The 16,570-nt window shown below is 41.4% G+C and overlaps 1 protein-coding gene across 1 annotated transcript in view; it reads right to left on the bottom strand.

The window, feature by feature from the left end:
• Positions 1 to 16,570, bottom strand: part of ppm1h (protein phosphatase, Mg2+/Mn2+ dependent, 1H) — a 38,743-nt gene that overhangs the window by 12,747 nt on the left and 9,426 nt on the right. The window contains exons 2-6 of the mRNA XM_008284007.1: positions 14,344 to 14,509; positions 11,404 to 11,760; positions 3,127 to 3,239; positions 2,873 to 2,957; positions 2,521 to 2,639 (exon numbers count right to left, since the gene is read on the bottom strand). Of these exons, the coding sequence (XP_008282229.1) occupies positions 2,521 to 2,639; positions 2,873 to 2,957; positions 3,127 to 3,239; positions 11,404 to 11,760; positions 14,344 to 14,509 (840 nt within the window). The remainder of the gene's footprint in view (positions 1 to 2,520; positions 2,640 to 2,872; positions 2,958 to 3,126; positions 3,240 to 11,403; positions 11,761 to 14,343; positions 14,510 to 16,570) is intronic.

Raw genomic sequence — 16,570 nt, 5'->3', positions numbered from 1 at the left:
TGCCTTTGAGGGAATTGGACGGCAGCGTACACCCACACACACGCACAGCATGTGGGCACACAGGCTGAACGCGCACGTGTACATGCAGAGACAGAGAAAAGCCGCGCAGACATCAAAAACTGATCCTCTGACGCCTATAGAGCCTGTGAACTGCACCTATACGAGATGACACAGTTAAGTCACACCCACGCACAACAGAGCAATCAGCAACGCCGACTGACAGGGTACTAATTTAAGACCCAGACTTAGTCCGGGTGAAACAGAAGCAGAACTGGGTTATGGGTAGAACCTTATTAAAAATACATCACAGGCCGTCTGCACTGCTGAGACAGTAAGCAGGCAGACGGCGGGCTGAGAGTTCTGGGCCCAATAAGGAACACAGCCACTGACTGACCTACATCTGCTGAACTGAGCTGAGCCGCAAAACACGACTGCACGGAGATGTTGTCAGAAAAAATACTGTTCATCCCTCGTCTGTCACCAGCTTTGTCCTCGGTCCACTCTGCCTTTTACCCTCACTGTCCCTCTAACACTGGCATCTGCATCAGCACATATATATACATATATTCTGCAGAGGGTAAACACGATTCAGATGCTTAAAAAATAAAGAACCTCAATTTTCGGAATATCTTAATTACTGTTGCAACAACAGTGCTGTTATGCAATCAAGTATATTTACTCACCCTGGATTCATGCATTTTGAGGTATTTCTATATTTCTCTTCTGTTTTCTCTTTTTACTTTATATTCCAAAACACTGATCTGACAGCTAGTCAGCTAAGTTGCATATTAAGATTCAAGAGTCACTTTATAATATATAATAATGATTGAATAATCCAAGATATTCCTGAAAATTCCATTAGCTACTTGAGTACATACAGTCCTTCTCAAATGTATTCATACCCTCCCATTAAAGAAGGAAAAAAACATTGAAATAAGTTGAAATTTACAAAAAAAAAGTGCATAAAAATTTAATAAAAGTCATGATATTGCTTTTGCATGTTCTCCCCGTGCAGTGTGGGTTCTCTCCAGGTTCTCTGGCTTCCTCCCTCACAGTCCTAAAGCATGTTGAGGTTAATTGGTGATTCTAAATTGTCCGTAGGTGTGAATGTGAGTGTGCTTGGTTGTCTGTCTCTAAGTGTAGTCCTGTGATAGACTGGTGACCTGTCCAGGGTGTCCCCTGCCTTCACCCTAAGTCAGCTGGGATGACATTGCTTTTGAATTGTGGTTCAACAGAAATATATAAAAAAAACAAACAAACAAACAAAAAGGCAAACAAGCATGATGGGAACCGTAAACTAATATTTTGTTGAACAACCCTTTGAGCCAATCACTGCAATCAAGTGTTTCTGTAACTCTCAATCAGACTTCTGCACCTGTTGACAGGTATTTTGATTTTGGCCCACTGCTCACCAGCAAAGTGCTCTAATTTGTCTGGGACAGTTTTTATTTATTTATTTATTTTTAATTATTCTTTTCAACCACAATTCAAAAGCAATGTCTTATGTCAATAAATTATAATTTAGCAATTTTTGATTATTACTTTTTTCAGTTTCTAGCTATTTCAGTGACTACTGTGAATTTTGCCTTTTCTTTAATGGTATGAATAAATTTGAGCATGACTGTATGCATAGCTACTTTCTTACTGTAAAGGTAGTGGTGTTACCCTGCTGTTACCCAAACGTGGCCTTGGTACTGCAGCTATGTTTTTAACTACAGTATGACTTTAGGGTTAAAGTCCTTGCAAGAATAAATTGAATAGTCTATCACCTGAACATGTTTTTCTCTTACAGAAAAATGTAAAGTGGACACTTGGAGATGTATATATCATCATTCCTCCGCTTAGTTTTTGTCTCTGTGGTGCCCTCTCTTCTGTCTACTTCTGTCCTTTTACCTTGCTTTCACATTTCCATCTGTTTCTTCGTTTTTATGCATTTTCTCGTTTCCTCCATCTCACTTCATCTCCCTGAATCTCTCTGACCTTTTTTTTAATCTCTCTCTCCACAGCAAGATAAAGAGGGAGGTCTTTGCTATGCCCACAAATTCCTTCACGACTTCTTCTCATGCGCAGATGTCGAAATGTCAAGGACATGTTCTGGCCTCCCTCTGACAGTGAAGCTGTGAATGCTTTTTTTTTTTTTTTTGACACTGAATGGGACAGAGTTGCTATTAGTGGCTATTTTCATAACCAGTACATTGCACAAAGCCATTCAGATGTAGATAACAGGCTAGCTTGCAGAAATTACTTTGGCATCAGTTCCTCTCTGGGGGTTCGTAGATGGATCCAAAGAGACACATAAGTAGAAAGCGTAAAAAAAACTGAACAGTATTTTTTAACAAATGTGTTTAGCAATAAACAATTTCCTTGGAAGGCAATAGGATAAATTGGATGACACAAGAGGCAACGTGAGAAAAAACTGTGGTATCCTCACAGTTGGCATACTGTGTCATTTCTGCATTGCATGCGACATTGCGATTAATTCAATCAAAGAAAAATAACATTTATCATCAGTTAACGTACCATCCCGACATGGTGAAGTCACGGTACAGGATCCTCTTCCCCACCTCCTTCCTATGCACCCTCCTCGGGAACTCCAGATGTGTAAACTCGTTCCCTAATAAGTGGGGCTGCATGTAGGCCTTTGATATGAAAAGGAAAAAAAAAAAAAAACACACACAGAAAGAGTATAAGATTGACATGCCCAAGGGATAGGAAAAACAATTCCATAGTCTATTAAGCTGGCAAAGAGAGCAGGCCGCGTAAGAGAGACGGAGCTAAGCATAGCTGGTGTCTCAACAGGAGGGGAGGTCAGCTCTGCTAATATCTGACAGCTGTGCTCGCTAGAAACGAGCTGAGGAGGGTTCTTTCTTACCAAGAACTGCAGTCGCTGTCTCTCTGACTCTGGTGTGAACTCTGCTGACATGGGAATGACTTCCCCGGCCCGGATAATGATAGCTCTGAGGGAGAGGAGCAGACAAAGCAAAACTCTGTTTATGTAGGAAGGGACACAGTTGCTCCTGCTGGCTGCGGGGCACGAGGAGGTGAGCGACAGAGCCAAAAGACGCTTATAGAGTAGGTTGTATAGCAGTGCGTGCTCCTTTTTTTTGTTGTGTACGAGTATCACACCTGCTGTCCCCGGCGTTCCCTACGTAGAGCTTTCCGAGCAAATAGACGACCACCAGCGCAGTGCAGCCACCTGAGATGTTGTAGACGGCCTTCTCCTTTTCTATCTGGACATCCTGAATGCAAACACACACGGAAGACACACATTAATCCACTGATGAGAACATTATATTCCAAACCCATCCTCTGAACATTATCACGGTCTCTAATCATCACAGCCTTCAAAAACTTTTTCCTATCACGCAGTGTTTAAGGCCCAACCTGATACAGAGTAAAATATCGCCTTGATACTTAAAGCCAGCCATGATGCTGTTATTAATTATAGCACCATAATGAATTCATTTATCAAGAGCGCCATAAGTCAAGGCGCAATAAAAAGAATGGAAACCTAAAGGACAGAAGAGAAAGTTTGGAGGGGCCGCTGGTTATTACACCAGTTAATTAGCCCAGATTAATTTGGTGCTAATTAAACCAAAAATGATTTGAAGAAAACCATGCAATCAGTTCATTAATTAGATGAATAATTAACCTGTCACTGAATTAATCAAAACGGTAACATAAATTTGAACCAAGCTGCTCAGACTACGTTTTAACCCCTTTGTGCTCTCGGTGGCTGTTGTTGGTCGGCTGCTAACAGCTCCTCAGGGGGGCCTTTAATCGTCAAAACAGAAGCTGAAAGATATCCCAGGGAAACGAGCGACCCCTCGGGCGCCTCATTTGCGTCCCTCCATCACGATCAACAGATTGAGTGGGACTGAAAAACGCCGGCAAACACGTTCGCGCTTAGGCCTTCCCGAGCTTGTTTTCCCATGAGGGATGTTCACCCCAGCTAAAGCGTATCGCCCTCTGCTCCACCGCTGACAACCTCCATCGCAACACGACTCTGTAAATGCGAGTGCGTGCGCTACACAAAAGCGAATGTATGTGCGCCTCTCTGACAGGAGACGGATTGAGGCACACGCCAGCATAAATATGTGTGATTGTGTCTAGGTGGGGCGTGCGTTAAGTGTGTGAATGTTGAGCGTGTGTTTGTGTGAATCTGCAGACACTCCTGACAGACACTACTCTTGGGGGTAGGGGCTGGAGGGGGGGTTGAACAAATGTGTCCTTCACCCTGCATGAATTATGAATTCATAGTGAGCCATACATATTTATCCTCGCTGTGTCCAATACCTCTTGCTGCAGGCAAGTCTTCAATAATGGAAACGTCTGCATAAACATCTACACCTATCTCGACTCCAGTTCAGCCCAGAAGAATCACACAACTGAGCTAAATAACCAGAAGGCGGAGAAGAGGTAGAGAGAGAGAGAGAGATGCAATACCCAAAAATACACATCCTATTTTTCCCAACTGCCATTCTTGTGCCAAAGCAGTTTCTACACGTCTTAAAATCTTTATCATTTCCTTGAAAGATAACACCACAAGGTAGAACTGACCAATCAGGAATGGTCCAGTTCCCAACATCATATACACAAGCCAATTAGTACGAACATAACTGACTGCAAATAAAATAATCATCCAGTAAATAATTTTACAAGGTCAACACAAGAATAATCAATTAGATTCCTCTCAACCCACTCATATAAACTAATTTAAGGAGAAAATATCCGGAACACACTAAGTACAGCATAAACAAACAGCATCATGCAGTACACATCCACGCATTTCACCCCACTAAACTACATCAAGTGTCATCCTGTTGCAGGGATACACAAATGGGGAAAAAAAATGTCTTCCCATCCAGAAAAACATCTCAATATTCCTGTTTTTAATCTTTAGAAAGTTCCTAAGGCACGGGTTTATTTTTCTGTTTTTATAGTATATAAAAGGGACACAAAATAGGCTTGTAAAGAAGTGAATAGATGTTTCATCGATTTAAATTAGTGTGATCAATAATCAGTGTTTGATTTTGGGTCGTCCTGTCCCAAAAGCCACCATGGTCACAGCACCATTCAGACCAGCTTACACCAGGTCAAAACCTCCCTTTTCGAGGCTCTTTGCAGTATTTATTTGTTATTGAATTTGCAGAATCAATGAGAGAGCCTTAACCTATTAGGCCTAAAAGCAGGAAATGTAAAAGAAATAACTCCGGGAGAAACGGCGCGGGCAGAAAAAGAGGCTGAACGTCAGAAAAGATGGAGAACTCTGATGGTGGACAATGTGGCAGGTAATTAACAGAATTCATCATTTTTAACTAATTAGCCAAAGCGTTGACATTTCAGCTGTTTTTTTTTAAAGACAAGAAAGACCTTTGGGCAAATCTTTCAGACAATTGACTTATGCTCTTTTAACAAAAAGCATAAATAACCTTCTGCCAACATGCACGCAGTCACGTAGTTACCTACCTCGCCCTAATTGCAAAAATAAAATCAAAATGGATGTGAAACTACCCTTGACAAATCATACCAGGTCAAAAATACATGCTGAATGCGGTATGAAGTTGTTGACACAAATTAATTTATTTTTCACAAGGCTAATGCTAAACCGCATATTTTATGAAAGCAATTAAATTTACCTAAATGAGTAGTTCAGCATTTTGGACAATACATGTCTCTTAATCTGTCTACAAGAGAAAAAATATACCTTAGCTTAGCATAACTAGAAATGCAAGCCAATACCATTTTTTTCACTTACATGGTAAGAGTTACATGATAAATACTACTTTTATGTCTGTATGCTACATTTGAAGCTACTGCTAGCAACTGTTTAGCTTAGCTTAGCATAAACATATAGCGTGGCTTTGTACGAGTAACAAAACAAGGCTAACAGCACTTCTGAATTGTGTAACTAACGCGTCATAACTGCATTTACACACCAAAACCACCTCAAATCAGCACATTTTTGGGGTTCATTGATTTAATATGTGTAAAACTATTTCCTGGCTTGGAGAAGTGAATTTGTGTGTACAACAGTGGGAACGAATACACTCTTGTTTTTACTCTTGTGTTTTTGAACATACAAGATATAATATGGTAAAGAAGGAGCTTTATGAGCCGGTCAGGCTAGCTGTTTCTAGTCATGAAGCATGAAGCAGTGTTAGCATGAAGCTAAGCTAACAGGCTAGTGAATGTTTACCTATTCCTGATCACCCAACTGACAGACTGAGAACTAGAGGACTCACATAGAGGAATGGAGTTCGTTTCCTTTCTTTATTCAAGAGCGTGTTCTTTCAGAGTACCACTATTTTTCCATTTTACATTCAGATATTGTAATGCTTTCCATCTGAACTCTGCCCTTTCTCTTGAATAGCGAATTGTTTGGGTGAGAATCTGCTCAGAAGTGTTTTTCTGCACTCGGCTATATTGTTTGTTTGCACAAATACCCTGTGCACTCATGAAACTTCTGCTCCCCTAACCTGAAGCAACACAATGCCAGGTATGACGCTGCTTCACGTGCTTCTTACAGCATCCCTTGTGGACAGGTAATATGTGACAGGGTACATCCTCTCCGGCCTTCCAGGGCTTATTATATGTACATCACTTGTTTTCTTGTTTGACTTTTGCCATTAATACACATACTGTATACATAATGTAACGGTGGTCCCATTAGTCCACGTAATTAACACTTAAAGGTCGAGCATATTATCCTACATGCATTCCCATGTTGCAAATACGCCTTTATCAATTACACTTGAAGAAAGTGATAGTGCATTTAAATAAAATACTTAATTGAGGTCCTTGAAATGAGTTAACCATACGGGTGAGTGATCTGCTGAGCCTGGGTAAATAGGAAGGGACGCTGTAAAGAACATAATTATCCCCCCTTGTGACCCAACGGAAATCCATTGTGCTATGGGGCTATTGTTACATGTAGCTATTACATGCAGACACTATTATATGAATTAACTCCATATGTCCCACAAAAAACAAGTGAGGCACCTATAATAAAACCCAGGAAGGCAGGAGTGGACGAACCCGCCCGAAAGGGACGTCGTAAGAAGTAAATCGAACGCACCTGCAAGGAGGCAGTGATGATTTCATACCTGGTGTACTGGTTGGGGAATTTTGACAGGGTTCTTTCACCAAGATAAGAGAATGAGAGCAAATTCCGAATTCAAATTTGTGAGCAGAAGTTTCTCGAGTGCACAGAAGCCGTTTAAGGGCAACGGCAAAACTGAAGCGCAGGACATTTGTGCAGGCAGCAGCATATCTGAGAGGAGAGCTGATTTGCACTCAGGCGGAGGCTATTTGAGAGGAGGGGCAGGGTTTTGAGGGAACGCATTACAAAATCTGAACCTAAAATGGAGACATAATGCTTTTAAATAAAAAAAAAAGAAGCAATCCTTAATAGTGGTAAGATGTCAAGTTACAGCTAAAGTACAGCTCAACTAGATTTTAGACATACAGAGAATCAGTCAGGTGCTACAAATTTGTTTCCTAAACTGACTAAGGTCACATGAGGCCAGTGATTTCATCGCCTCTTATTTCTGTCCTGGCTCACCCTAGAGCTCAGCTGATAAGCCTGTGTCTCTGAGCTAAACATCGGTTTTGATATTTGCACCTCTCTGAGTGTTTATCCACTGCCAGAAGGACGCAGTGAGTCGTGTCAGAATTAAAGGCGGTTCCCGTTGATAAGATACAGTGGCTCGGCGAACTCTGAGACAGAGATTTAGAGAGATACCAGACCTTCCCAAGATTCCCTGACACTTCCCATTTTCTTAAAGAATGAGCTTCATTAAAAAAATAAGACGAGAGGCTTTATAGGGGTGAGATTCTGCCAAAATCGACTTTTGGGTACTTAGTCAGCAGAAGCAGAAGTGACAGTATTTCGTTCCAAGCGGAAATGTGTGCCATTTGAAACAAACTGCATCTAATTTTACGAAAATTATTACTGAAATTAAAATAAATGACAGCTGTGGAGGAAAGTAAGTACTGTAATTAGAGCTTATAGTTGAGAGCTGTAACCACCTGGAAAAACAAATTAGTGAAACGCTGAACAGTGAACTGAAAATACATCTCATAAGCTTTAAAGTATAGCACTTTGAAGAGCAAGTTAGGGAAGGAGGGAGGCACTTGTGTGGCTATTGCAAGGAGTTTAGGACAGATACGTCACTGACAGGAAAAACGTCAAGTGTGAGGAACAGGGACATCAAATGAGGAAAAAACACTATTATGATGTCAGAGTGTAGTGAATTCCCAGAGTTATTCCCAAAATGCTGACCTGCAACGTATAATGATGCTTAAAGGAAAGGTTGTAATGTAATATTCAAAAAACATTTTAGGTACATTTATGTATAAGACATAATGTTGCAACATTCAGAGGATGTTTGGAGGATGTTATCAAGGCCTCACATGACAGAACGTTTTTTTTTTCATTCAACATTCCTGTAATATGGTATGTAAGATAAAACACTGGGATGTTTTTGGGATGTTGTTAACACATTGTAGAATAAAATATTACACAGTGTTGCGTGTTATCAAAGGAAAGACGCTCTTACGGCAAAATGTTTTAAGAAATGCTTGGGGCATAATGGTCTGATGATGGTATCGCCAGACATTTTAGGAATGTCTTTACAGAACGGTATCCGCACCCCGAACAACATTCTGAGAGAAAAGAATAGAAGCACTACTTTGCAGAACTTTTTTTTTTAGAACAAATAAAAAGCTGATTTTTTATTGTAAAACTGGATTACAGTTTCAGTATCTTGTGATTTCTGCCAATTATCGCCACACTATTTTAACTAATTTTATTTTAACATTACAAAACCAGCAAATGGTGGTTCAGTTATCCTGCTAAGCAATTTTAAACACAATACTCATGACACTTTTCACCCTTTCAGTAACCAAAAATTCACAATAGATCTTTCTGCGAATTAACTGATCCTTAAACAGGCATTAATTACACCCACACACACACACACACACACACCCAGTACACTACTCCTGTTTTTAAGACCATGGCTGGAATTATTAATTGCATACTACCACCTTGTGGTCAAGATCTGGAAGCACCAGAATACACTGAGTACTCGGATTTTTGTGTCTTCACTGCCCTCTATCAAGATCTAGGCTCCCAGAGAGATCTCACCAACAATGCAAATGTTATCTTTCAGCAAAAATTTGCGTTGTGCAGACGCAGGCAGAGCACTACTGAGCGATAATGCACAGCATGTGTTTACAAGTCCTGGCGGGAGGGTTTTACAGCAACAACAACATAGATACTGCATAGATTTTAGTATTTGTTTTAGAAAGGATGGCACTAACTCAGTGTTGTTTTTCTGTGAGAGTAAACTGAATATGTTTGGATTCTGGGCAGATGTTCTTGTCAAATGAGGACATTTTAAAAGAAATTCTTGGCCACAGGGGCATTTTGTTTTTAATTAAATAGTAGCTTTAAGCTTAATGTAGCAACAAGAGCAAACCTGCAAATCTTCTCATTTTAATGGCAGTCTGTGTTTACAGGATTTACTCTGGTCTTTTTTTTCATTCATTTAGTAATGTATTTTATTTATTTTTAATTACTGTACATAAACTTTTATTGTTTATCTTGCATGTCGTATTATTTTTGAAGTCATTTGTACATTTGAATTTTCTAGCAGGCATCATACTCTCTACATGGCAAGCTCTGAAAGACCACGAATATCTGTTTTAAAACAAGCAGACTTCATCTCTCAGTGTTTAAGTATATAAGATCAATATTCTTTCTCAACCCAGGCAAGGATAAGCACAGGCGAGTACACACAGTGTTCAAAGCCCTTGATGATGAAACTGAAACCGGTGACCTCTGACCCTCCCTGTCAGACGGGCCTACACTGTTTTGATTGGCTCTGCTCTTGATCTCCACCAGTTAAGTCTCCAGCATCCACTTTCAGCACAGCCAGATGGTGAGTGTGTGTGACCTGCAGCAGCTTGAGGGGAAAGTACATCACCTCTCCTGGCTCTGCATTTGCTGTCTGACTGACGCCATGTGCTTCAAGAGAAACAGTCATGCATTATGAATTTGGTAAGTGTTTGTGTTGCTGTCGTGGGTTTGTCGGCGAGTTTACTGTGTGCGATCAACCTTAGGACCCCTCTAACCCTAATAATCTCTCTGGACTATGGCAGGACGACACTCCAGACGACACTTCAACTTAGAGTGCTGTAAACACCTGAAATCTCACTTTTCAGAATCAAACACTATATGTTTGATAGACAGCTGTATTGACAGTGATGCAGTAATTGTTTGAGCAAATGGGAGGACAGCAGAAAGGGTGGATTGTGCTGCAATTGTGCTTCGAAGCATTTTTGCAGCATGAAAACCTGCAATAAATTGAGATAATTTATGATTCACATCACAGCTTATTACGAGGAAACTCCACAAACCTTTTACAGCCGCCTTTCAAGTTGACGGGGAATTATTGTTTCATAATCATACGTGTCGAGTCATTTAAGTGCCAGGGTTACATACAGCAAACGGCGTACGACATAGCGCTATAAAAGTCAGGAAATGATTCATGTGTGTACGTTTATCGCTGTAAACCAAACAGGAAATTTGCAGTCCGATGTGCTTTTCACTTCACTGTCTAACTACAATGAATCAATACCAACTGATGCAATTAGAGCCTAATGGATGTTATCTAAGCACACTGATTGCACAGTGCTGTCTGTACACAGTTACTGATAAATGTCGTCGCCTGTCGTGTAAAAATCAACAGTAGGCTGGAAAATTCTTATCAAGTTCTGTTTAGTTGTGTATATAAGGTAAAGGTGTGTGCAAAGATTAACAGTTATTTGGATTGCAGGCTGTGCACACAGAATATAGATAATCCTATTTTTTGTCTTTTTGTAAGCTTCTTTTTATTTCCAACCACGCCCTGCTTTCAGGCAATACAGCCGGAGTGGCTTTTGTCTTTGTAGTCTTTAGGTAGTTGCTGCATGTTCTCCACCCACACATAAAACCAAGGATTGGAGCAACAAGTTTGGATGATATTAGTTGGGGATATCCGACCTGGGAATTATAGTAAATTACACATCACACAAGCTCAGCTTAAATGCTTCCTGATGGACCTGTAGTGCTAGCAGTGCCAATACATCTCCCAGCTCATTTTTATGCTGCTCTATTGTGAAGTCTGTTGTGATTTAAAACATCAGAGTGGAACTGAGAAGACAGTCCCAGGATTAGAGGCACAAATGTTTTTCATGTTTTTCTTCAGGCAACACGAGGATCATTAGCAGGAACATATTGTACAATGAATGGTGTGCATCATCTCTAAATCACATTAGTCAACAAATGTTGAGCAGCTGTTCTTTAACACTAAAAAAACTGATCTCTGGTTTTCACATCAAGCACAGGTCTCTTACCATGTCTTTGAAGGCATTCTCGATGGCTCCGATCACCAGGCTCTCGGGTGAAACTTTCTTCTCGGTAAAGAATCGAGTGGGCGGGGTGCTGGGGGAGCCTGGAGCCCCCGCGGCACCCCGGAGAGACGCAGCCCTGGTGAGGGCACGCTGAGACGTCGGGGTGAGGTGGTGATTGATCGGTTCCTCGCCCAGGCATGTGGGTGGCAGCAGGTTGGGGGTGCAGAGAATCTCCATCACCTCCTGAAGGTGCAGGGCGATGTGGTGATGGAGGAGGCGGGAGGCCACTACAGCCGCCCCAGAACCAGCGTGGCCATCGAACAACGCCCAGTAGTGAAAGGTCAGATCCTCAGAGCTTTCCTGCACACAGGGAAGAGTGCACGCCAACCACACATACATTAATCAGTTGTGCGTTTCCAGGATGTAACATGAGAATAGGAACTTTGTCAGACTTTGCAATTTATCAACACGATCAACTACATCCTGAAAATGTTTTTATCTTCAATGGAGCGAATCAATCCAGAGTGTGACTGATCAATATGACTGTCTGCTGAGAATACTGGACATAGTTTAACTTTTTGTAGTCAGCAGTTGACTGAAAGAAAAAAAAAAAAAGTATTCCCTTGGTTGTCTGTCAACATGAATAATATTTAAGAATTGATCAGGAGTTGATTGTAGCTAATCAGACATTCAGGTCAGACCTAATAAGCATCTCTAAAGAGCATACACTGTTAAAAAAAGCAGCCGCATTCATCACTGAGGCTAAGAAATGTAGAGCTTTTTCTGCATATTTTAATTATAAGCAACAAGATATCTGTTAATGAAATGCAATGACTCATCATCCAGAATGATAAAAGTGTGATTGTAGAGAAATCCAAAGCGTCCTTCCTCATTGCAGCCATAGGACACACAGCTGTGGTTCCAAACCTGGAGGCTCAGAACCCATCAACCGGTCTCAAGATACTATAAATCCCTGGAGGAAATCAAACAATACACTCCTCTCCTTCTTTGTGTGTTGTTTCTAATCCCTGCTTTTTTTTTCTCTCCAGGATAGATTTACATCTTGAGGCTTCTTAAAGCGAACAAACTGAAACAATCCAAAAGGGGAACACTACTTGAAGAACTTTAAAATTTGGGAAACACTGGTGCAATATCTGGAGCGTCAGTGACTAGATATAATGTGTAAATTCAGTTTAGCAACACACTGGGGACAACTTCAGCAATAAGCGCAGCTACTACTCATTGTCCACTATGTAAATAAAGCCGTGCAGACGTCAGTGCGTCTCACAGGTTAATGTATGAAAGCTCCTTTTATGCTGCATTCAAATTCATCCCACAGGTGTTCAGCGGGAACACTGCCAGGAGACTGCAGCGGTCAGCTCAGTGATCTGATCCTAATGTAAACCTCCCCTTGGGGGTGCCAGATGTCTATGACTGGATGAGCCTGCTCTGCTATGATGTTAATGTTTGCTCTAGCTTCAATGTGCAGGTTTTAATAGGCCCGCTATGATGCACTATGTGCTCCGGAGCTGTATACGGTCTTGATCTACAAAGGGCCACCTCCCACATCATGTTTAGACAAAGTTTCCTGTGATCTGCCTCATCGATTGAACACCGTTTGAGTTTGCCGTCTTCACAAACTGCAGCAACTCTGTGATCCTCCGTTCTCCTGAATCCAACGGTGCTTTCTACTTCGAGACTCTTACTTGGCATTTTAACTCCTCTATCAGTGTTTAAATCTCCAAGTGGTTGTTGCACATTATGCTGTGACGAATATATAGAAAACAAACAAGAGTGCTGACGTAAACTGCATGTTTTATGGCCGCTGAGCATTAGGCAGTGCTAGCACATGTTTCAGTACACACTAAAGATCTGATTTTCTAAATTTAACACAGGCAGAATCTTCAGCATGAGTCTACGAAGCAAGCACGAAGCACTAGAAAGGCTCTACATGACTTTTATTGGTCTAGCATCACTGCAGTAGTGAGTCATGAGGTACTTGCATGAGTTTGCTGTAGGCTCTGGGTTGGCCTGAGTAAAGTGCTGGTGGGCTGAGAGGAAATGTTAGGAGCAGTATTTTAGTGTCTCAGTGAGGAAAGAACAATGGAACAATGCAGAAAAGACAACATTTGTAATGATAGGAAAAGAAACGCAGCAGATAAACTTCAGTGTTTTTGTGGTTAAACTGTTATTCAAAAGAACAGCGCCACCACTGTGAGTTAAGAGTGTCAATGTACCGTGTGAATGTAGCACGCTGCCCTTCAAAAGCAAATGGCAGCAACTTCACATTTCATAATGATAGAGTTTTCCTAGGCGGTGTATCAGCCGATTGGTGTGCGAGAGCTGCTCAAGGCCAGTGTGGTGTGTAAAGGACGCTGTGCTGTACGCCCCAGTAAACTGCTGATGGGACAGGACCAGGGGACGGCGGGTCTCGACAAAACGCCCCGGGGACAATCAAGGACGAAAGTCACTCTGATTACCACCCGGATTTCAGTCACTAAATGCACGCTAACATGTAAAAAACTTCAGTCAGTGATAGAAAAAGATGGGTCACCTGCTTGCATAAATAGCCCTTGAACTTAAGTATAAAACTCAGTTTGGATTTGTTCTTTTTATTTGATAAATGTCTCTTCTAAAAATGTAATAAATCCTCTTATTTGTGCATTAAATCTCTTTATGAGACTTTCCACTTCACCTCACTAAATAGCCGTTTTGTTTTGTTTGTTTTTTAAACTTCAGCCCCCAGATATCATCATTTCAGCTGCACACACGTTTATCCATACAGTCGGCGTGTGACTGCTTCTAAGGAAAAGAAATAGAATAGATCTCACTACCGTACTGTATTCTTGCAGTCTACCTCTTTCTGTCACTGTAAAATGTGTCTGCAGAATGTCAGTGGAGAGGTGGTGGAAAGGTTACATACTTCCCTTCAGTTTGACTCACCGGGTTCTCCCGGAGGCCCAGGCCCTCCCCGTTGGGCAGGGAAGACCTCCTGCGAGCCATGGGCGTTCGGTTGGGCGTGGAGCTTCCTATGGGTCTCCTCTTGACCACCAGCACCTCACAGCAGCCCTGGTCCTCATTCAGTGTGCTCTTTCCTGCATTGATCACCCTACGCAGAGAAGAGAGAACAGAGCATTTAATTGGTATGTCACACTTTTAAGATATATGAGATAATTTGATAACAAGCAAAATATATTAAATCATAAATGACATTTAAAAGCCAGATTACAGTACCGCATACTACAGCCACAACATAAAACCACTGCTAGGTGATCATCTTGTTACCATGCACTGTTCTGCTGGGTAACCTTGGGTGCTGGCATTCATGTGGATGTTAATTTGACATCTCCCACCCACCTAAACACCTCTCCATGGCAACAGCCTTCCCCAAGCAGGACAAAGCACCCGGCACACCAAAGAGCAGATCAAGGAGCCTGACAACGATCCCGGGGCAATGAACTGGCATCCCAGCTCCCCCGGATCCCAATCTGAACCAGTATCCACAGGATCCACCGGAACAAACCTGATCCTCAGAGGCCCCGCCCTGCAACCCACAGGATCGAAAGGATCCACTGCCAATGGCACGGTGTCAGACACAACAGGAAACCGGTGGAGGCCTGATGTCCATGCCACATCGGGTCAGGGCGGTTTTGGCAGCACGAGGGGGAACTTACGCAGTATTGGCCAGGTGGTTTTAATGTTGTGACTACTGGTTTATATAAATGAGTTGTGCAATTTATGTGGGAGAAATCCAAAAATCCAGTAGAGCAACTTCAGCAGGCATGATGTGTTTACTATGCATGATATAAATATAAGAAAATTAGTGTAGTTGTAGATAAAAAAATATATACATAGTGTGATTCAAAATATAGTATATGTAGTAATGAAAGTAATATAGTATTAAAACTAAAATCAATGCTTAGAATAATATCTAATATACACAATTGAAATTTAAAACCCAACAAAGCCTCAGACGGATCTGAGGGATGAACTATTTCTAAGTCATCAGTTGTCATCTTAACTCACATCACTTCAAGTGCATCCTTCTATCACGAACACAAACAGCTTAGAAACAGCTGTGTCTTGGATTTAACTTTTCACAAGGTGATTGCGTGCCTTTGCCTTCATCACTACCAAGATACTGATTTCCTGAACACATGGCTGCAGATACGGGGGGATGGAAGCCGTGTGAACTTTCATCCGTGCAAAGGTCTGTAAAAACCCCATCCCAAACTTGATTTCTGCGTGAGAGTCTCAGGATAACCCTTCATGACAGCTAATTCTTGCTATGAACAGGGCAAGAAAATGTGAAATAAAGTCAGCAAATACACAAACCTTAAGTACACATTTCAGTTTGAGTCATACACATGTGGGCCAGAGGACAGCCAGACACATAAATACTGCATTATACAACACCTGGCAGATGGTGCACTACCGCTGTGAGCTGCTGTAGCTGTGGACAAGCACACGCTGCCTAACAATACTCCAGATATTCTCGATTTAGCCCCACTGTAGGAGATGTGAGGTCTACAGTGGCCCTATTAAAACTGTGCATATAGCAGCTTATGAAATTAGATGAGCAAAGGTCACACAGGAACAAAAAATATGTATTATTGAAGAAACTCTGTCATGTTTTACTTTTAAACAAGCAAAACGTAAATAGCGCTTGCTTAAATACATTAAGAAATACATTACATCAAGCTATTCTCAAAATAAGGTAACCGGTGGGAGTCATATCAGATAAATGAGGCGTTTTATGGCTACATGTTGATATGAGAGGCAGCCGTAATTAGTCCCCTATGTGGGATTCTATATAAATAATCCTAAGTGGTCATGAGGATGAACATGCAGAGCTGGGATCCTCCATCTCCAGCTAAGAAAACACCGTGGGTCATAAAACTGACAGGAAATTGACCTGGGGCCTGTCTTCACTCAGCGAGATTGATTTTAATTGCTGACTTACACAATGAGCTATTCACCACTTCCCTATCCTAAAAACTAAGAATAGCACACTCCCCACAGTGTGTTGATAACAGGGGTTTTAAGGAAACGCTTAACAGCCGGCCAATTACTTCAGTGAATCTACAACAGAGAGACGCATCAAGTAATTCTAACGAATTCATTGGTGATCATAACAAAATTAATTTTAAAGTTAAATACATCCATTGTT

The sequence above is a fragment of the Stegastes partitus genome, unplaced genomic scaffold (assembly GCF_000690725.1).
Source record: "Stegastes partitus isolate 25-593 unplaced genomic scaffold, Stegastes_partitus-1.0.2 Scaffold337, whole genome shotgun sequence".
Lineage (NCBI taxonomy): Eukaryota > Metazoa > Chordata > Actinopteri > Pomacentridae > Stegastes > Stegastes partitus.
This window is presented reverse-complemented; position numbering and strand designations above follow the sequence as displayed.